This window comes from Rattus norvegicus, chromosome 14 (assembly GCF_021556685.1).
Source record: "Rattus norvegicus strain SHRSP/BbbUtx chromosome 14, alternate assembly SHRSP_T2T, whole genome shotgun sequence".
In the NCBI taxonomy this organism is placed as follows: Eukaryota; Metazoa; Chordata; class Mammalia; order Rodentia; family Muridae; genus Rattus; species Rattus norvegicus.
In genome coordinates this window covers 9632539-9655000 of record NC_141547.1, presented here as the reverse complement: position 1 = coordinate 9655000, position 22462 = coordinate 9632539, and the positions used below count along the sequence as shown (strand labels likewise).

The 22462-nt window shown below is 45.8% G+C and overlaps 1 protein-coding gene across 5 annotated transcripts in view; it reads left to right on the top strand.

The window, feature by feature from the left end:
• The first annotated feature begins 9632 nt into the window (after nt 1–9632).
• Vamp9 (vesicle-associated membrane protein 9) overlaps nt 9633–22462 on the top strand; it is a 36592-nt gene continuing 23762 nt past the window's right edge. For 2 of the 5 annotated variants that reach the window (XM_087584658.1, XM_087584661.1), the window contains exons 1-4: nt 9633–9773; nt 14635–14705; nt 18140–18236; nt 19463–19564. In XM_087584658.1, the coding sequence (XP_087440784.1) occupies nt 9696–9773; nt 14635–14705; nt 18140–18236; nt 19463–19564 (348 nt within the window). In that variant the 5' untranslated portion in view covers nt 9633–9695. The remainder of the gene's footprint in view (nt 9774–14634; nt 14706–18139; nt 18237–19462; nt 19565–22462) is intronic. The other 3 variants (XM_087584660.1, XM_087584662.1, XM_087584659.1) reach the window with 3 other exon arrangements.

Below are 22462 nucleotides of genomic sequence, written 5' to 3'. Positions count from 1 at the left end.
GATAGATAGATAGAAAAAAAGAAAGTGGAGTGTTTTTCTAGTGAACCCAACATCTCAGGTGTCATGAAAACAGTTCTTATTGGTTGTTTTTCTTTCCTTAAATGGACAATACTCTACTCTATACATGCTTTATTTTTTTTCAAAGACTAGACATTAAAAATAAAATAACGTGTGGCTGGAAAGATGGCTTGGAGGTTAAGAACTCATACTGTTCTTGTAGATGGCCTGAGTTCGTTTCCCAGCATCTCTAGCAGAATATCTGAAGTCGTGAAAACTTTTGCACTCAGATCCTCAGCTCCATATGCAGGATGTGGTGCCTTTTGTGAAGTTATTCTGTAATCTTTGTAATGTTCAGAAGGGCAGAAATCTGAGGTGAACCCAGAGGTGAGAATTGAGGATTAGCTCAGCCTCTGCTCGGCTGACTCACTGTCCCATCTGTCCACACGAGCAGCTACAGGATCAGAAATACAACACACAATTCATTCTACAGCTGTTTCAGTGTCCCGTTCATCTGATGTTTGCCACAGTGGTGAACTCGGGCTTCTGCAAAGCTAAACCACTTGTCTATAATGACCTTGGACAATCCTCCCCATTCCTTGCATTGAATGAGAAATGGATCAAGCTAATAACGTGTGTTTTGGCTGGGTTGCTTTGTGCTTGGTTTGGTTTTGAGACAGGGTCTTGTTATGTCACCTGGGTTGACTTTGAACTTCCTGCCCTGGCCCCCTGTGTCCTGGCATCACATGTGTGACCCTGTGTGCACAGAGGAAGTTCCAGATCCGTTCTTCACTGTCTGGTGGCTGACAGGCTTCCCTAAAGCTTGTCACTATTGTCTCTAATAGTGACTGGAAAGAAGTGGGAGGAATTGGAACAAATCAGAACGCCAGAGTTCACCATTCATAGAGACGCAGCCATTTTCCTTGAATAAAAGATCCCTGGGATACTAAAAGCCATTGGTTAGTTTCTAGAGCTCTGAAAGTGTTAGCTTTGAAAAATAATTTTGCAGGTTTTTTTTAACGGTTCTTTTTTTTTTTTAAGATTTATTTATTTATTATGATTAAGAATACCAGAAGAGGGCACCAGATCTCATTATAGATGGTTGTGAGCCACCATGTGGTTACTGGGATTTGAACTCAGGGCCTTTGGAATGATATAAGTTTATGGTAAAACAAGAGCACTAGGAAGTAGCCCATCACCACTACCACAGAAATGGAAACCTAGAGTTGTGAAGTACTGCAGCTACAGAGCCCGAGTCTCCTGCCACACTGCCCCTAAGGCCCTTTCGGAAAGTGAACTGATTCCCGCGCCCTCCACCCTCCTTAATGAACTTCCTCTTCCTTAAACACCAGCATCAAGAAAAATGAAAGGAGACGACTTCGGTCCATAGAGCCCCACTCTGATTACTCAGTGCAGTTGCTTATTTAATCCTAAAGACTGTTTTCTACAATTTTTACATCAAATATTTCTTGACTCAACTACAATATTTTCCTCGGAGTGTGTTCTACACTTCAGACCATCAATTTATAAACTTTGAAAGTCAACAAAATTAACAAGGAGTTGGTGGAACATAGTTAATGTCTGAAACCAATAACGAGAAGGAAAAGGTGTAGCCTAGCCCCGTGGGTCACTGTAGACTTATGAAAGAAGTGGCATTTAAACAGAAGAGGGGTTAGGACAGTGTGGGAAAAATTATGTATCCAAATGTCCATCTTGTAACTGGCATAAATGATCTCAGCCAGGTCACCAGACTTGAATTGGCTAACATAGTATTTAATATAGAGAGTAGAGTTAGAAAGACCATGGAGTAGAGAAAGACAAAGGCACACCTGGAACAGTGTGTGGATGTTAGCCCCAACCCACAGGAGCTGGCTAACCACTGGTTTGGCTCCTCCACTATACCTGAAACGGGAGTTCACAGGAGAGGCTCACTACTCAAGGTAATGAGGCTGTTGTCAAGTCCTGGGTTAACAAAAGATACAAAGGGATATGAGGGATTTCAAAAGATAAAAATAAAAATGTCAAGGTTCTGAAATGCGTTCCTTCACCACTACAGATAGCTTTCTCATTCTTCCTCCAGTGGGAGTAGGAAACCAACCTCAGTCTTAGACAATTCTGCCCCTTTTGAATGTGCTTCATGTGTTTGATGGACTAGTTATCTAAGCTCCAAACTAGACAACACTTTCCAAAAACGTAAGTCATAGAATCCTTGTCCCACAAGCTACTTACATCTATTTAAAAGTTTCAGTGACACCAGTTGGTATTCTTTCCTGAATACCAACTGTTCATTTACTAAAGATCTAAGAATTACCACAGCTAAGAAATCTGCTCCTTCCTGCTATGGTGGTGCACACTTTTAATCCTAGTAGCCAGGAGGCAGAGGCAGGCAGATCTCTCTGAAGTCTGTGAGTTCTTGGCCAGCCTGGTCTATGTAGTGAGTTCCAGTACAGCAAGAGCTATATAGAGAGACCTTGTCTCAAAATGACAAAAAAGAAAAGAAAAGAAGGAAGGAAGGAAGGAAGGAAGGAAGGAAGGAAGGAAGGAAGGAAGGAAGAAGCAAAGAAATCTGCTCCATAATTTCTACACATTTATCTGATAACAAATTTATCCCCAGATAATATCAATTAGCATCATCCTAGTATTACAAAAATAGATATATAGATACATAGATACACAGAGAGACAGAAAAATAATAGAAGATAAATAGATACATAGGTAGATAGATAGATAGATAGATACATACATACATACATACATACATACACACACACACACACACACATACATACATACATACATACATAGATGATAAACATCAGACAGACAGACAGACAGACAGATCAAATGAACTCTGGTCCACTTTAGGATCTGCATGTTTGGAGACATCTGCTCACCACAGAGCTGGGCTGCGCTTGTGGAAGACAGTGAAGCAGCATGGTGCATTCCCTGCCTGGCCGACCCACTGGTGCATTTCCTGTCCGGTTCAGTAGCCTCTCTGACTCCTAATGCACCAAAGAACTAACCTCAGCCCTCTCTGCCTCCCTTCAGGATGCATAATGGCTTTACTATGGTGAATCGAGGCTCCCGGACTACTGCATAATTTTCTAGAACTTTCACAGCATCCATCCCCTATGTCTAAGCCAAGTACCTGACTAGGCAAAAGAGAAGACGGCAGGGAGAGCAAGGTGGCACGTGGGGACCTTGTAGTGTGGCTGACCTAAGGGAAGGGAAGGGCTGTGCAAACAACAGAGCAAGGGACAAAAGAAAGGATGAGAGCAGTGCTGTCTGTCCCGAGGGAGAAACAGACTGGAGCACAGGAGGTAACAGAGAGGAGGGGGCCGTCTTCCCCCAGAGCTCATCTGCTTTCCTGGATAAAAGCCCTGAGGGCTTCTCGGGTTTCCTCCACAGAGCGAGTTTGCTTCAAAGCTGTGCTCGGTGCTCCCTCTGCTGGCTCTGACATAGCAGCCGGGTCTAAAATAATCACAGTGACCCTCAACACTGTTTGCCTCTTCTCATAAATTTGACTATGTTTCCCAGCAAAGATGAAACTCGACTTTTTCTCTCATTTTTTAAATGGTGTTTGGGGAGGTTTATAAACCACTGTACTTTTTAAAGCATTCATTCCACACTTGAGCCTACCTCGTAACCCCGAAAGCAGGATAAAACCTGGATTTCTGTCTTCATTTCCTTTACTCGGGTTACCTGCTTACCTCTGTACACTGACTCAAGCAGCATCTGCCTAAAAACCAGGCACACCAACCTATTTCATTCCTCTTCGTACCTGTCTTTGTTCCAGTTACTGTTGCTGTGGTGAACCATGGGGGCTGGAGGCATTTCGCTCACAGTCCTGTGTTCATCATCAAAGCAATGAGGCCAGGAACTCCAGCAGGGCAGGAACCTGGAGGCAGGAGCTGATGCAGAGGCCATGGAGGGTGCTGCTTACTGGCTTGCTCCCCATGGCTTGCTCAGCCTGCTTTCTTAGAGAACTCTAAGGTATGACGCTGCCCACAATGGACTGAACCCTCCCGCATCGATCACTAATTTAAAAAATGCCTTGGAGGCTTGCCTACAGTCCCAGAACGGGGTTTTTTAAATTATTTTTTTATTTAAGAAATTCAGGATCAGAACAGGTATTTGTTATGGAAAAACAGGAAACAGCTTTTATCCATTAATACTTATTTTAAAAGTATTTAATCGTAAATGGTATCTTTCCAGTTATTTTCCTCAACAGTATGTTCATTCTGGGACCGCTGGAACATCTAAACATTGGCCCCTCACTGTTGACTCACCCCAGCAGAGACACTAAGTCTAGGGGGATTGAAGGAAATGCCCAAGATCCGAGGAGGTTGACCAGAGGATGTCAGGAGTTTGCGCTCGGGAGTAAAGCACTTTCTTCCTTATTATTAAAGCTGCACAACACGATTGCCATTTACAGTAGCTTAACCACATGCACGCACACCAAGAAACACACTTGTGCTCAGACTTAGGAACACAATCTTGGTCCTGCAAAAAAAAAAAAAAAAAAAAAAAAAAGCCAAGAATCTCCCTCCCAGGCCATCAACTTCCCACAGAGATAGTGTGAGCACGTCAGGGGATCCCATCAAGTCCTTACTTTCAAGTCCATTCACCAATCATAGTTCATGCATGTCTTTCAAGAAGCCTACCTTGTCTGAAGACCACTCTGCCCTCTGCCCTGTCCTTAGTTCTCATTAAGTTCACAACTTTCTTACATAGGCTCCCACACTGTACATGCCACATGTAACACTACACATGGCATGTGTGATGCTACACATGCCCTGGGTAACACTACCTATGCCACGTGTGACATTATACATGCCCTGTGTAATACTATACATGCCCCATGTGACACTACATACACCACATGTGACGCTACGTATACAACATGTGACACTACGTATACCCCATGTGACACTACACATGCCCTGTGTAACACTACACATACCACACATGACACTATACATACCACACATGACACTACACATGCCCTGTGTAACACTACACATACCACACATGACACTACACATACCACACATGACACTACACATGCCCTGTGTAACACTACACATACCACACATGACACTACACATACCACACATGACACTACACATGCCCTGTGTAACACTACACATACCACACATGACACTACACATACCACACATGACACTACACATGCCCTGGGTAACACTACATATGCCACGTGTGACATTATACATGCCCCATGTGACACTACATACACCACATGTGACACTACGTATACAACATGTGACGCTACACATACCCCATATGACACCACACATACCCCATGTGACACTACAGATACCCCCATGCAACACTACACATGCCCCATGTGACACTAGACATACCACATGTGACACTACACATGCCCTGTGTAACACTACACATGCCCCAGTGACACTACACATACCACATATGACACTACACATATCATACATGATACTACACATGCCCTGTGTAACACTACACATGCCACATGTGACACTACACATGCCCCAGTGACACTACACATACCACATATGACACTACACATATCATACATGATACTACACATGCCCTGTGTAACACTACACATATCACATGTGACACTCTACATGCCCGGTGTAATACTACACATGCTCCATGTGACACTACACTTGCCCCAGTGACACTACACATACCACATGTGACACTAAGCATACCACATATGACACTACACATACCACACATGACACTACACATGCCCTGTGTAACACTACACATGCCCCATGCATTTCAAAGCCACATGATGTGCACCTCTTCTGTCTTCCTTTAGAGCATCATGTTGTACAAGTACAGAAGCTGTCTCTGGCTGCCCATGTACAGCACGATAGAGATACCGCATAACTACCATGCCCTTTCTGTCTGGATCAGTACCATGTTCAACAAGACCTTGAACCAGATCCCCTTGGAAGCTCTGGGCAGTCTATGGGTTTTATAACTTCAAGAGCGGTGATTGGGGGAATTTCAGATAAACACTGCACGAGTACATTATTTATCGATTTGTTTTGTTTTAAATACGTCCCAACTGCAGTCTCCCCTCCCTCCACTCCTCCCAGTCCTCACTCCACCTTCCCTCTCCCCTGATCCACCCCTCCTCTGCTCCCCTTTAAAAAATGACCTCCCAGGAATATCTTCCAAACACGGCACAACAAGACCGAAGAAGACCAGGCACCAGCCCTCAAGGCTGGGAGAGGCAACCCAACAGGAGGAAAGGGGTCCCAAGAACAGATGAGAGTCAGAGACACCGCACTCCCACTGTTAGGAGGCCCACACCCTGCGGTGGGCAAGGGGCCAGAAAGAAGGGCACTCGACACAAGCTAGAGCCATTTTGGAAAAGGGAACCTCAACTGAGAAAACGTCCAACCACGCTGGCCTGTGGTTGACCCTGTGGTGCATTCTCATAACTGACTACCACTGTCACAGGGCACAGCTCAGTGTTGGTGGAGAGACCCTCATCTGGTTTTCCTGGGTGCTAAGAAGGCATCATCTGATGGACCACTCTGACTATATCTTAAGACTAGAGGCCATCTTATCACAAGGTCAACGCAAGTCCATTCCTGTTTCCTGTAAAAGTTAAGTTTGGGGTTGGGGATTTAGCTCAGTGGTAGAGCGCTTGCCTAGGAAGCGCAAGTCCCTGGGTTCGGTCCCCAGCTCTGAAAAAAAAGAACCAAAAAAAAAAAAAAACAAAAAAAAAAAACAACTTACTTCTACCTGGTTTTTCTAAGATACTCAATTCGGTTTTCATTTAAAAAAAAATACATTCCTTTGGGGCTGGGGATTTAGCTCAGTGGTAGAGCGCTTACCTAGGAAGCGCAAGTCCCTGGGTTCGGTCCCCAGCTCCGAAAAAAAAGAACCAAAAAAAAAAAAAAAGTTAAGTTTGACCATGTCTTGGACCCATTTTCTGGAACTTGACATGTTTCATACCCCTATATTCTGACCATAGCCTGACCTTCACCCTGATGATAAGATGTTGTGACAAATAACTTTGAGAAGTTCTGCCAAGTTCCTGCATAACCAAAAACCCTTGGAAACGCCATGCTTAGTCTTGCAGGTTTTGAGCTGTATAAACCTCACTTTCTCCTGTGTTCAGTGCCAGTTTCTCAAACTTCACTTTAGGGAGATAGCCCTTTCTGGCAGAAGGTAAAGCTTGCTTAATTTGACTAAAGAATCTGGGTCAGCGGTCTTTGCTCTCATTTGGTGAGATTGGCCGCTAAACAAGCGACGAGGAGCAAGCTGCTAGGCGGCAGTCTTCCATCGTCTCTGAATCAGCTCTCTCTCCCAGGTTCCTGCCTTGAGCGCCTGCTCTGACCTCCTTACTACAAGCTGTCAGGCCAAATAAACCATCTCTTCCCCTGAGTTACTTTGGTCATGGTGTTTTATTACAGCAATAGAAACCTTAAGATAGGAAGGTTAAGTCAAAGGAAGGGCTCATAAAAAACTATATGGAAGCCTACACTCTCACAACCCAATTTGTAAAAACTGCTGGGATGGCAGGATACATACAAAATTTCAAAGGAGGGGGAATGCTGGAGTTTAAAGGCGTAAGCAGGGGTGAAGGGGGATGGGACAGGGAGGATGTTAGCATTCACTGAAAAGGAGATTCAAGTGGATCTCTATCAGGTTAGTCTGTAGGAACGTCTATGAGGGGTTTTTCTTGACTGATGACTGATAACTGATGTAGGAGGCCAAGCCCGATGTGGTTTATTTCCTGAAATCTATAGGAAATTTAGCTGATGAAGACACCATGCACTTCAGAAACAACGCCCAGAGACTCCTGAGCTGGAACTGACCTGAATTTTCAGTCCCTGAGGAGTAGCTCTCATGGTACCAGATGGTGCCATGCAAGCTCCCAATGGGAGGAAGTCCTACCCAGCTATGATGCTTAGGAACCACGTCTGTGACCACCATGACGATATAAGGCTAAGGGCACAAGCATGGTGCACTTGTCTTGCCAGTGACCAAGAGCTCTTTAAGACTCAACAGGAGAGACATCCTGCCTGGTCCCGAAAACTTAGCTAACCACTCAGAGCTCGTGAGGACACGGCTATTAGCAGAGAATGTACAACCTCTGATTTACAGAATCCCTAACAACACTCTATCAACATTTGTCTTGAGACCCATAAATAAGTGTCGTTGTCACCCCTCGCCAAGGAATCGTCACGTTGTAACAAAGAGATCACTACAGAAAACCACAGTCAGGTTGTGAAGTCTAGCCCCAACAGACACCTTCAATAAAATGCTCTCACCAAACCTACAGCTAAGGGAATATTGGGGAAGAGGGGCAGTTTGCTGTGAGGCGGTGTCTCCTAGTAACTTCAAAAACTACTCTGATAAAGTCTCACCAACATGACTGGACAAACACAAGTTGAACAAAGTTGACACCCAGGGGCATCCCCATCGTGGATGAGGAAAAGAAAGCCCAGGAGCCCTCAACCCTACACAAAGAGCTACAGGCAACTGAGTAAAGCTGGGAACACGAGAGCTGGTCTTCCCCAGGGAAGAGCACACCAATTGATTGTCCAATGACAAACAGTCATCCCTGAAAGCAGACATACGTGGAACATTATATGGAGCGAACAGCTTACATTTAGGAATATATATGTATATGCATGTAATGGATGCATGCAATAACAGTTAGTGAAAGGAAGCCACGGATTGGAGGAGAAGGGGAGGAGCTTATGGGAGGGTTTGGAAGAGGGAAAGGGAGAAGTGCTATGCTATAATTATTATAATCTCGAGATACTAGAAAAAGGTGGCAAACAAGCTGACCCATGACCTGATGGCACGGCTCTACGGCTGAAGAAACATTTACTTACTAAACATGGAGAAACCAAACTGAAGCCCAAATAGATCCGCCCTGCTGACCAGCACTCGTGGTGCTGGAAAGTGCTTTGCACACTACTGGAGGAGAAAAGTAATAACCGGTTTCACGACGCTACAAACCATAAAAAACCTACAAGAATCCAGAACCCACAAGCACACTAAAAGAGCACAAAGGATATGGGAGTGGCCAACATTTTTTTTTATTTTATGTTTATGGGTAGTGTGTGTGTGTGTGTGTGTGTGTGTGTGTGTGTGTGTGTGTGTGATATGTGCATGCACACGTAGACACATCTTCCAAGGTTGCTCTCCACATTTTTTGAAACCAAGATTCACAGGACCTGAAGCTTATCAATTCAGGTAGGCCAATGAGCTACTAGCACCCACCTGTCTCCACTACCACTCCACTCCTCAAAGGGGATTCCGCGCTCCAGCCGCCATATCTTTTTTTACTTTTTTTTTTTTTTTAAGCATGAGTTCTGGGGATCCGAACTCAGATCTTGTGGAAAAGTTTGCCTACCCTCCGCAGCCACAATTAACTGTATTTTAAAACCAAGTCTTCATTCCCCGTGTGTAGATTGAGACTGATTCATACGTAGTGTGGCCCGAGCAGTTAAACCACTCTTAAATGGTTTTAGAACTCAGGAACCCCTAGCATTTTCCACAGACCTCGCCTCCCCGCCTCACAAGCTCTGCGGGACCCACAGGTGGCCCCGCCTCCTCTCCTGCCAATCATCCGTCCCTCGCGCCTGCGCGGAGCGGCGGCCCGGCTGTGGCGGGCGGTTAGGAGGCGGTCAGCTTCTCTCACTGGTCTGCCGGCTATGACGATCACCTACAGCTGCGTTGCTAATGGTCGAGCGGTCCTGGCGGAGCTAGCCTTGACCGGCGGCTCCTATCAGGTACCTGCGGGTCGCGCCTCGGCGCGAGGGTTCGGTTCCTCGAGGCTGGCGCCCGCCGGGCCTCGATTCTGGGCACGGGGTGACCTCGAAGGCCTCCCGCCCCTCCCGAAGCTCTGACTCCGAGGCGGGAGCTGCGCCTGCGCCGCCCAGGGGTTGGGGCTGGAACTGCACGCGGGCGTCTGGCGGAGATTTATGGCTGTCTCCAAGTTGATAGTCTTTTTACAAGACTTTCCCCGCCCAGAAATGACCTGCAGTTCAGCACACACTTAGTGAACGTGTAAGGGTCGCAAAACTTCTACAGTCGCAGAAAGTGAGGGCCCCCCTGACAGCGCAGCTTGGTCTCTCAGCACTCAGAGTGGGAGGGCCATGAATTTCAGGTCTGCGTGGACTACTACGTAGACCCAGTCTTTAAAAAGTGAGGACACAGGTGTAGCGCAGTGTTAGAGCGCTTGTCCAAAATATGTGAGGTCCTGAGTTCAGTCCCCAGCAAACACACACACCCTAAAAATTGTCAGATGCCATCTAATGTTGTATCTGGACCTTAGAGCCATACCAGAGGGTAAAAAGTGTTTCGCTGATGATAGGCTGTAATACTGCTGTTCAGAGAAACTACTCCTAGCTTAGCACAGAAAAGGTAGACACCATGGAGAGAACAGCATGGAATTTGGAGAGTCCCAAGAGCTTTACTATGGCTAGGGCACAGAATCTCTGGAGGTGAGGCCAGACTCTGTGTGTGTGTGTGTGTGTGTGTGTGTGTGTGTCCCCTAGAAAACTGATGTTGCATCGTGGTGCAATTCACGATGTGCAAGTGGAAGTACAAAGATTACCTGGTTACAACGTTAAGGGCGGATTGAAAGAGAAACAACCAACTAAGATGATTTGGTTATGAATAAATCCTAAGGCTCTGAGCTAAGGCAGCCATGGTACATGGTACATGGGGGTGCATATCCGACAGAAACTTAGTAAGTGCCCTCTAGCATTGATTCCTGGTTGTGCATGTAAGTGACGGGCGTAACTACATAGGACAGTTCTCACAGTTTTTTCTTTGGTGGCCTTAAAGAGCGGAGACTATACAGAGAAGGTTAGGATTTAGAGGACTCGGTGGAGGGAATGCAGAAGGAAGGATACATTACAGTTTGAAACATACTAAATTGTATGGCTTGTTAAAATGTTAGTGCGTTTTTATATGTTTGTTTTTCTGCCTTACTTCTGAAAGCCAGAATATGCCCAGTAGGTCATGAGTGTGTTTACTATCTAAAAGGCTGGGCGTGGCAGCTGAAATAGGAGGCGTATGTAAGGTTGCCCAGAAAGTGTACAAGGAAAAGAAAGGAAGGAAGGAAGGAAGGAAGGAAGGAAGAAAGGAAGGGAGAAAGAAAGGAAGGGAGGGAGGGAGAGAGAAAGGAAGAAAGAAAGAAAGAAAGAAAGAAAGAAAGAGCGAGCCCTGTTTAAGAAAAGTGAAGAGGCGGGCTCTACAACAGAAGGTGACAGTGGGTCACACTGTGCGACCTTTGGAAGAAGAGTAGAGTAGAAGCAAAAACCAGATTGCCTTGGGCCAGCTGAGCAGGAAATGGGGGAGTGATATCTCTCTCTCCCTCTCTCTCTCTCTCTCTCTCTCTCTGAACTTGTATAGGAAATGAGGCAGGGACACTAAGGGCACATGGCCCAGGACAGGCCCTCATTTGTTAATATGTGGAGACATCCCTAAACTTGTTACTCTGTGGAAAGAATATGTATGACAGGTGGGCACACTTATGAGGAGGCCGGAAGGACCCAAACCGCCAGCAAGAGAGGCGTGAGCCTTGGTCAGAGGGACAGCCTCTTGATGTGAGGGGACGGAGGGAGCATGGGTATGCAAGCATGCCATTCAGCCTATTTCCAACGTTCTTTGCAGTCCCTTACACTCTGGGATTCTTGCTACAGTCCTTCCTAGCCGGACACAGACACTCCTGTGGCATCGTTCCACTTCCGAAGCTGCCTTCCCTTCAGAGTTATACGGCCTAATAGCAGACACCCAAGCAGAACTAAACACGCCCGCCCCTGGTTTTTCCTCATGTGCTCCAGACACGAGTTTCCCTCTGGGACTCTCAGAGTGGAGCCTAAGTGTCACCCTCCTCTCCTTTCTCGTCTCCATCACCTGCGTGTTCTGTTTCCTGAGCACACCTGGAACCCATCTCTCTTCCTGACCACATTTTCATTCCAGCCCTAATTTCTTCTCACCAAGCTTACCGTAGAAGTGCCTCCTGCCTGTCTTCCTCCTGGATGCTTCCACACAGCTGCTCAAGTGACTATTCCCCACTTTGGGCAGTGTAATCTCATCGGTACTTTGAGACTTTTCTCACTTTTTCCTTTTCTCTATGCCTAGGCTACCGGCATCTCTGTATGAAATGACTTAACCAAGCCAAACTGGAATCTTCTTTTTCTTGTCTGTCTCTGTCATCAAATTTCAGGAAAGGGAATGTTTCAGCTCTGTGTTCTTTCCTAGTCAAATGTTAAGAAAGCACAACACACTCTAAGTTCCCAACCCACTTTATTAAGAGAAGTTGAAGGTTGTCAGAGGTCAAATGGTCTCTCCCTTGAAGCACACCGGAGGTAAGAACACAAGAGGGAAGCAGTCTGCCACCCCGCAGTGGATTGCAGGTAGCGATTGCCTGCTGTGCAAAACGCCAACCACGGAGGATGAAGAGTACAGCTCCGCTAAGGGACCGTTAGGATTAGAAGGGAAGAAATGGTATCGGGGCTTCCCACAGTGCCAAAGAGACTCATATTCTCATTCTCTCTCTCTCTATCTCTATCTCTATCTCTCCTCTCTCTTTCTCTCTCTCTCTCTCTCTCACACACACACACCACACAGACAGACAGACAGACAGACACAGGGACACAGAGAGAGACATTCTATTTGAAAAAAAATTGATACCAAACTTAGTCACAAGAGCCAGTCAACCAGGTTCCAAGATTCCAAGGTTAGACTGGGTTCTAGAAGTGCCCTGTTCACTGTCTGCGTTCTTCCCGGGGCCCCCAGACAAGTCCGTGGATCTGCAGCATGTGAATGTCAGAGACACAAGAGCCCCCTTGGTCACACGCTCAGTCTCCTCTGTCGTTTGTTTTCAGTCTTGCAATGATATCATCATCTAGATTATGCAAAAGAAACACTTGGGGAGGCTGCACAAGTGTTTTGTAATAATAGTGATAATTATTAGTAATCACAGTGAAGCAACGGGAATGTTGCATCCCTTTGATTCTTCAATGTCTTAGGAAATTCTGTCCTAGAGAATGTCTCCTCCACATTTTGGGCAGCAGCAGTTGCTCTCCACCACTAAGGCTTTTCTCATCCATAAAAGTTTCTGTTTAAGTGTTATATGTGAAAACGAAAAAGTTAACTAGGAGTGTGGCGATCTGTGGCATCTTAGGTAACTTTCACATTCCTTCCATGCTTCTAAAGCAAAATAATGGGACTCCACTTAATGGACAGTAAGGTGTTCTGCACAGTTATGGCATCTTACGTCTCCAAGGAGTCGCCTGCGTGAGGAATGGGCAGGTACAAGAGTTCTCAGCAAATGCTAGTTTCCTAAAGAGAGAGGAGTAGGATTGGTGAGATGGCTCAGTGGGTAGTGACACTGCTGCCAAGCCTAATGGCCTGAGTTAGATCCCTGGACCCTGGAACCTACCTAAAGGTAGGAGAGAACCAACTCCCAAAAGGGGTCCTCTGAGCTCCACATGAGAGCCACACGACTCACAGATTGCACCCCACACATGCACACAGAGAAGAACGTTGGAGTATTGAGGGAGCAATCACGAATAGCAACTTGCTAAATGTCTTCAGAGAGTGAAGATAAATGTCCTTAATCCATTAACGTTTGTTATAAACGCTCCAGAGTGGCTGAGATGTCCCAGTGGGTAAAAAAACACTCGCTGAGGGCCTGAGTTCACATCCCCAGAGCTCACGTAAAAGCCACACACACAGCTGAGAGCTTCTGTAACTGTAGCACACCTGAGCAGAGATAGGAGGGAGACGGGAGGATCCTCAGAAGCTCATGTGTCTGACACATATCCTATAGTGTTCACATACACACAAATGAGTGTGCATGCACATACAACTTAGAGTGTGTGTGTGCGTGTGTGTGTGTGTGCTGAGTGTAGGTTTGAGAGCTGTATGCTCACTTGTATGTGTGCTCGAAGGCCAGAGGAAAGCATCAAGTGCACCTTATACTTTTTGAGGTAAGGTCTCTCCCTAAGCTTGGAGTTTGCACTTTCAGCCAGGTTGGCAGTCTGCAAGCTGTAGGGATCCTTTCTCCCACCCCCTTTTCCCTCACACCTGCCCCCAGGGCACCTCCAGGATCACTCTTGGCTTCTTACATGAGTTCTGGGGTCTGAACTCAGGTCCTTGTGTTTACCTGAATGTTCTTGACAGCCGAGCCTTCTCTCCAGCCTCCAGAGCATTCTGCACACAGTCTTATCAGATAACTGACAGACTCTTGAGAGTGTTGGAGTTTAGCTCAGTGGTAGAGCACTTACCTAGGCCCTGGATTTGGTCCTCAGCCCTGGAAAAGAAAAAAGGGAAAAAGGAAAGGAAAGATACTTGATTAGCCATTGCTTCGCAGCCTAAAAGCCATACATGATATCTGACTGTAAAGACAAGACTAATGCAGCCTGTATTTGCAGATTTACATGTGCATATGTTTTCCTTTGATTCATAAAAGCATTGTGTGGCGTCTTTCCTCCTATCATGCATGCGTCATACCACCTAATTCTCTTGAGGAAAGGGTTTTCCTTAATAAACTGATCAGACGTTGGTAATTTCAGGAGGAGAACACTGAGGAGATCCTGCCATCTTCTCCAAAATAAATGCTGACTTTTTTCCTAGGAAGCGGCTGCAAAGGTGCTTAGGCAAGCGCTTCTGAAAGCTGAGCCGACGACCATAATTCAAATAGGAAGGTAAGGTGTGCTCAGTCACGAGTCTCCTCTGATCGTCATAATTCCAGGGAATGAATCTAATGACAGGGAGAACTGAGGCACGGCACACACTACTGCCAGCCTCACGGGAAGGGAGCCTTCTGTGTGTGGACAGTGGCTACCTATGCAAAGGAAAGGGAGGGCCATGCAACTGAAGGCTACATGGCCACCACTGTGCCAGAAATGTCCTTGCTGGGCTGTGGGGCTAAAAGAGTATTCTGTTATTCTCCACGGGTTTTGGTGTACCTAAAAATAACTTCATCAAAAGAGAGAGAGAGAGAGAGAGAGAGAGAGAGAGAGAGAGAGAGAGAAAGGAAAGAAGGAAAGAAACTTCGCCTTTAAAATGTACTTACTAATACCAATAAAGATAGCCATTGCTGTTAAATTTTACTTGGGACATTTCATATATTCTAAACCAGCCTTAAAACACCACTAAAGAACCAGGTGGGCAGATCAAGGGCATTTGTTATTTTAGGCTGCTTGCCTGTTGTTATTGTTTGAGACAGGGTAGGCCAGGCTAGCCTTGAACTCATGGCAATCCTCTTGCCTCAGCCTTCCAAGTGCTAGGATTACTAATGTGGGTCACCACAATTGGCTGGTCTGTCTGTCTGTCTTTCCTTCCTCTTCCTCCTCCTCTTCTTTTTTAATAAAAAGGAGTGTATTTTAACTTGTCAAAAAAAACAACATAGTTACAAAGAACAAATCCAGGCCAGCTGGCCCATGTGGTCCTAGCTACTCAGGAGTTGCAGACCAACTTGGGAAACTTAGCAAAATCTATGTTGAACTAAATAAAAAGCATATAGCTTATTATAAGGGACTTCTCCCAATAGTAGCTGCCACCTGTCCCTAAAAAGCAGTCAGTCCCCTGCCAGCCACCTGCCATGTGTCTGGTGCATCCCCTGCCTCCTCCGTTCCTGAGTATCAGCCACCTCCTTCTGCAGGGTCATTTCCTCATTGCCCCGTACCTGAAAGGGCCTCTCAGTGACAGAGCAGCCCTGCCTGTTCCCAGCTTCATTCCTTTTATGCTTCTTGAACCCGCACATTCCCTTCCCCTCCCTCCCCACACAGATGATTGTTAAAGTTTTCTAGTTCCTCATTGTCTAGGCTTGCTGACCCCGCAAACAGATCCTCGCGCTCCAAGCAGCCAGGCCCAGAGGCTGTCTTCAGCAGGACTCTTGGTGCTTGGTGCTGTTTAATACCTTGTTACCTTTCCATCTGAGGTGTCAGCAGCCATCCAGACTCAGTGCCTCGTGCCTGCAACCTTCAGGGTCTCTCACCTTCCTCTCTTCTGAATCCGATCCAATCGGTCAGCAAATCTTTGCTTCTCCCTTCCCAACAGCAACCAGCCACCATCACCTTTGTTTAGGACAGTCAACAAAGTCATCTTTCTCATTTTGTTCAATCTCTAAGGATTGTTTCTTTGAAAGCATTTGCTGAATATCATCTGCACTTATGAAAACAATATGTGCTTCCGAAATGAAACCCAGAGCAAGTTTCCTTGCAGGTCTAATTTTCATTCCTGTTTTTCCACACACTGCTCTCTCTCCCCCTATAGATAGGCAAGCGCTTTGAACAAGGTGTGGGTTTATAATTTCCTTTTCTTTTTCTTCCTTTTGTTCCTACAAGGACTGCTTCTTTAGGAATGTCTTACGTAACAAACATAGGTATTCCTACTTCTCTCCTTGTAGCACGTGCACGTGGGATACTTTAATGCTCTTGTCAGTTAACATATGTTCTAGATACAGAGTATTTGCATTTTTAAATGTTAAAAATAGCCTCCAGGTGTTATTAATAATAGTCTAAGCATAAATTTAAGATACCTCTTCATTTCATATCAGGTATCAAGATTCTTAAATAAAACTATCCTATCAGGTATCAAGATTCTTAAATAAAACTACCCTCTGAAGGAGACGGTGGGGGTGGCCACCTGTTTCCAGCACATTCTTCCAAGATGGTTTAACACAAAGCAGATATGGTAGCTTATGCCTGGGACCCAGCACGGGGGCAGAGGGCAGGAGCCAGAGAGCTTGGGCCATCCTGGGTGACACATTCTATTCATATGATCCGTTTCTTCAGTTTCCCGTTCTCACGTATATCCAGTTAATAGTTGACAGTGTGCTGCCTGCTAACCATTGGAGGTGCTGTGTCTCAGCCAGGTTTCTATGTCTCAGTCAGGGCTTCTGTTCCTGCACAAACATCATGACCAAGAAGCAAGCTGGGAGGAAAGGGTTTATTCAGCTTACACTTCCACATAGCTGTTCGTCACCAAAGGAAGTCAGGACTGGAACTCACACAGGTCAGGAAGCAGGAGCTGATGCAGAGGCCATGGAGGGATGTTACTTACCGGCTTGCTCCCCTGGCTTGCTCAGCTTGCTCTCTTATAGAACCCAGGACCACCAGCCCAGGGATGGCTCCACCCACAATGGGCTGGGCCCTCCCCTCTTGATCACTAATTGAGAAAATGCCTTACAGCTGGGTCTCATGGAGGCATTTCCTCAAGGGAGGCTCCTTTCTCTGTGGTAACTCCAGCTTGTGTCCAGTTGACACACAAACCAGCCAGCACACACTGTACTCCAAAAGACCGCAGTGGAGGTACCAAGCAGTGAATAATGGAGGTGCTCCCCAGGAGCCTGGCAGCAGCTAGAAGTTGGTGTTGTCGACACAATGAATACTTTATCGACTGAGTTTCTTTCTCCTTTCCCCAGCTTGTCCTGTCTTCTAGACTACTCGGCATTGGTAGTTCACAGCTTGCAATTCTAATGCATCGTATTGGGAAGCCAAGAAGGGCCAAAGGAATTCTAGCCACCTCCAAATGAATGGGAGTGGAAGTCCATGGCAGAGTGTTTCCACTTGGTCAGATGAGACTGACACTTGTTTTCTCACTTTCTTAAAGATATTTCAAGTCCAGATGATAGATATAATCAGGTCACCTCACTTCCTCTTTAGTGTGATTTCTTTACATTGATGAAACTTTAAATATATAAATTGTATACAGTTTCAACTTAATGGCATCTAGTTTTTGAAACACACAAAAGCTCTCCTAGCTGCAGTTTCAGCACCTGGGAGGCGGAAGCAAGAGGACTGCTGTGAGCTCCAGGTCACCTGAGCCACAAAGCAAGGCCCTGACCTAGAAACCCAAAGTTCCCTGTCTTGCCAGGGAAGATGTTACATGCCTGTAACCCAAGCACTCGGGACACAGCACTTTCAATAGTCTCAGGCTAACCTCGGCTACATAGCAAGTGGATAGTCAGTCTGGGCTACATGGCGAAGTCTTGTCTCAAAAAAAAAAAAAGTTACATATAAATTTTGTATGTAGTTTTTATACCACAGTGACTGCTTGTAAATGAAAGACAAGTATCTCAGGCTGTGGGTAATTAACTCCTTCAGTGTTATAAACAGATGTGTTCTTTTCAAAGCTATGTCTACCACACTCTCTTTATTGACGGAATCACTTATTTGTGTGCTACAGACAATGGCTTGGACACCATGGCACCATCTGCATTTCTTAGACAAGTAAGTAACTGTTTACACATTCTGTTGACATTTTAAGCTACTGAAGTTATGAGATCACTGTCCTGTGGTTCGTTAGTAATGGTTCCACTTGCATCTGCCCCCAACTCTCAGGCGGGCTCTCCAGAGACCACCCACTATTAGAGTCTAGGCCGTTCTTCTAGTAATTTCTGTGGTAGCTTCTTATGTTTATTTTACGTTTCTAAGTCTTTTGCCTACATGTATACACGTGCACTGCATGTGTACAGTCCCCATGGAGGTCAGAAGAGGGCACCAGACCCCCTGGAACCGTGACTACGGATGGCTGTGAGCCACCGTGTGGGTGCTGGGATCTGAACCTGGGACTTCTCAAGAGCAGCAAGTGCTTGTGACTGCTGGGCCGTCTCTCCAGTCCTTGTTTCTTGTTTTTAAAAGTACATGTTGCTAATCTTCACAAGTATATCTTACAAGTATATAAATAAGACAAATAGTTTAATAAAAACATTGACTCCATTATATCTCCTACAGTTACTAATAGATATTGTGCATATAGTTTATCCGTTCAGAGCAGCCCCCACTGCAGCTGTGTATAAAGTCAGATGGTACGGCCTAATGATTGTGGTCTGTCTGCATGGCAGTCAGAGTCCAGCTCGGAGGGTAAAGCATTTTAGAGATTGTGCTGAGTAAACACTGCTGTAGTCCTAGTCCTCTCTGCACACTTTCCCACTCTCTGAGAAGCAGGTGACACACGACTGCTAGCCAGGTCATTTCCCAGTATCTCTGAGAGATGATGCAGTGCTAAGCACAGTAATTGGTGGGACTCTTTTTTGAGGTGTTAGGCTGTCTTATGACTAACGTTTGATAGAGAAGCAATGCACTTAGCATTGTTTTGTAAATTTTGAGTAGATTTCGAAGACAAGGGCAGGAGAGAGAAATGATAGCAAAATTTAGAAAATGTCTCCCGTCTCAGATTGCCTGTTCTCACTTTGCATTCTTGGATGTAACAGTGGAAGAAGGGAATGCCTGCAGTCATACTGTGTGATTCTCTTGGTAGTGCTAGAGCCCTGGATAAGCCTGTGCCTCACACATGATAGTTACCATGTCTTATAGTAGAAAGGGCGCCCTCCCCTCAAATGCCAGCAGCGTTTCAAGTTTCTGCCATGCTTTGCTTCAAAAGCGCATTTATTTACTCTGTTGTTCTGCACTTGGAATTAGCCGTACAGGTTACACATCTCCGTTAATTTCCCCAGGTTAGTGATATTTTTACAAGAATTCCTTTGATGTCACAAGAACACTTTTTTCCTTCAAATGCACTTGCTACAGATTTTCAACAAATACTAGCACAGCACATGGTATGTACCTCCATTTGTATCCTAAGCTCATCCATGCTACCAGTCAGTCATGTGAGTGGGAGGGAAGGGTGAGAACTGTGTGCGGAGCTAAGTTCACTGGGGATGTCCCAGAGCAGCACAGAGCAGGCGTGGAGGGCTGCCGGATCGTTCACGTTCTTCCATGCAGCCATTGCAGAGCGCGGGAGTAAAGACCAAGTATACAAACTGCTTGTTTTAGTTTAAAGGTGAAAGGGTAAACCAAACTGCTTACCTGGCTGCCTGTGTGGGCTTGGGAAGCAAAGAGCGGCTGAGCTGTCAGAGAGAGAAACTGGGCATCTGGATAAAACCTGTGTTGAAAACTGGACTTTTAAACCATGTCATTGTTGTGTATAATTATAAAACACTCCTACATTTTCAAACCAGTCCTTATGAATGAACTAGGATGTCACTAAGGGCAAACACTCTGTAACTCCATGTCCATGAGGTACGGAGAATAATTGAATTGCTGGAGATAGAAAGTGGAGTGCAGCTGCAAAGGACTGGAGGTGGACGCAGTCGGTCTGGGGGCCTCGGTCCATGGCATGACTGTCGTGGATTGCCTGGTGCTGTCTGTATCTTGATGTTAGTTCTGATTAGGTTTTGGAAGCTACATTTTGTGCTTCCTATATTTTCAGGTAATATTTAAGCCGTTCTCAGATTTCTAACAGGGTTGAGGACTGGGTGTGGTCTCAGAGCCGACCCAGCTCTTTAGCACTGAGAGTTGCTATGGATTTGAGGATGGTTTTCAGATGATATACAAGCTAAAACCAGGACGTGATTAAAGTAAAAAATTGTAAGCCTTTAATTTAGGATAGTTGGTAGGGTGCGTTATCCAATTTGACAAAACTGATGGACTGGGTGGTAAATGTACCTTATACTTTATAATTACATAATTGCAACTGTGCTCAACTTATATCTGAGAGAAAAGAGTCTTTTACTTGGCAAAAAGGGCCACGGGGAATGTGGATTGCCCCGGTGCTGTTTGTATTTTGATACAGAGGGGCTGCCCCTGAGGAGGAGCTGATCAGGTACTCAGTGATTTCACGTGAACCTTCTCCACAGCTTAGCTGGTCAAGATAAGGCTGGCGCCTGTGCTTGGGCAGTGGAAGGGAAACGTGGGGCTTGAGGTTTTAGAGAGGGAGAGAGAAGAAGGAGGACAGAAAGGGGGTGGAGGAGAGAGAGGAAGCTAGAGGAAGAGGGGTTGGAAGGAAGTGGATCAGACCCACATGGCCTGGAGGAGCCACAAGCAGCAAGGGGTCTCACAGCTGGGGAGAGCAGCGCAGTGGTGGATCTGCCCGGTCTAGGCGCGCAGCTTCTAAATATTGTAACTGAGCTGTGTGCTTTGCATGGGCTTATGGGTTGGAGATTCACTGCAACATATAACAATGAAATTGCACATTGACATTGTTACAGTGGTAAGATTTTATGTCAGAATATCTGTCGAATGAGTCTGGAGCAGTCATTTGAGTGTCCATTTCTAGTGGGATTGCAGTCTAATGAAAGAGACCTGAAAGTACATTTTCAGACATTTATTTCCAAGGCTCACCTCTTACTAACTGCTATTCTGAAAGTGGTTTATATAGATGTGTTAATGTGGTTACGAGTCAGGATTCTTAGCTATAAAGACTCTTAGTTATAAAGAGAAGAGTGAGAGAAAGCACGTGAAATCTCCTTCCAAGTCTGCAGAGAAAAGCTCACGTCTGTGCCTGTCCACTTAGAGCGCAGAGCTACACAGGGGCCAACTCGACAGGAGTGAGCACGCGGGGAGGGTTACAGTCTGAACTGTCCTCCACCCAGTGTGTGATGGTGATCTGAGGGGCAGGGCAGGACACGTGACCACGCCTGAAATAAAGATGCTATCAAAGCCAGCCAAAGACAGGAGCCAACTGAACAGCCAGCTGCCACTGGCCAGTGATGGGATAACTCACGAACCAAGGGCAGCGTAAGCGTGTTCAACTCCAGGGTTCCTAGATGACCCCTAGTGGGGTGCCTCTCCCCAGCCAGCCTTGGAAGACATGAGCACTGCCTCTCCTGGCTCTCACAGCACACATGCCAGGACAGGGGCAAGCACACACTCTGACTGCCTATGTGACCTCTATCGCAAAGGAAGCAAATGGTTGGTGGGTAAAAGTTGTATTTTCCCTTTTTCTTGTGTTTTTGGTGGGTAGGAGTTAGTTTATTTGTGTTGTTTGAGACAGGGTCTTGCTCTGTAGCCCAGGCTTTCCTCAGGTTTGTGGCAGGCAGTCCTCCTGCCTTGGCCTCCACACTGAGGTCACACACATAAGCCAACATTCGCAGCTAAATTAGCTATGCTCCACTTTTCCTCATGGGTCTAGTCCAGCTAATTAATGATGGAGTGCTGAGACAATTCTACAGTCCTGAGCAAAGTAACTGCCTAGGTGGTGGTGTGGTTGTTGTTGATGATGATGATGGTGATCACTAAATGTCTGGAGCCCCCAGCCTGACTGAGACGTTAGGACAGCTGTGGACTCTATCAGAGGAATAGTCAGTTTTATTTTTTTCTGTAAGGGTGTGGCTCCTGTTGGGCGGACTGATCCAGTAAATGGTCACACACCCACGGCAGCCAAACTGGACCAGTGGTACAAAAATAGGGATCGTGAAGTGTGCCAGGTGAGGAGGTAGGAGTCATATGTGAGAGGAGTAGAGAGTGAATACAATCAATATATTGTATGGAATTCTCAAAGAATTGATAAAAACATTCTGTTTAAAACATAAATACAAGGGGCTGGGGATTTAGCTCAGTGGTAGAGCGCTTACCTAGGAAGCGCAAGGCCCTGGGTTCGGTCCCCAGCTCCAAAAAAAAGAACCAAAAAAAAAAAAAAAAAAACATAAATACATAATCAGAAATAAGGAAAAAGC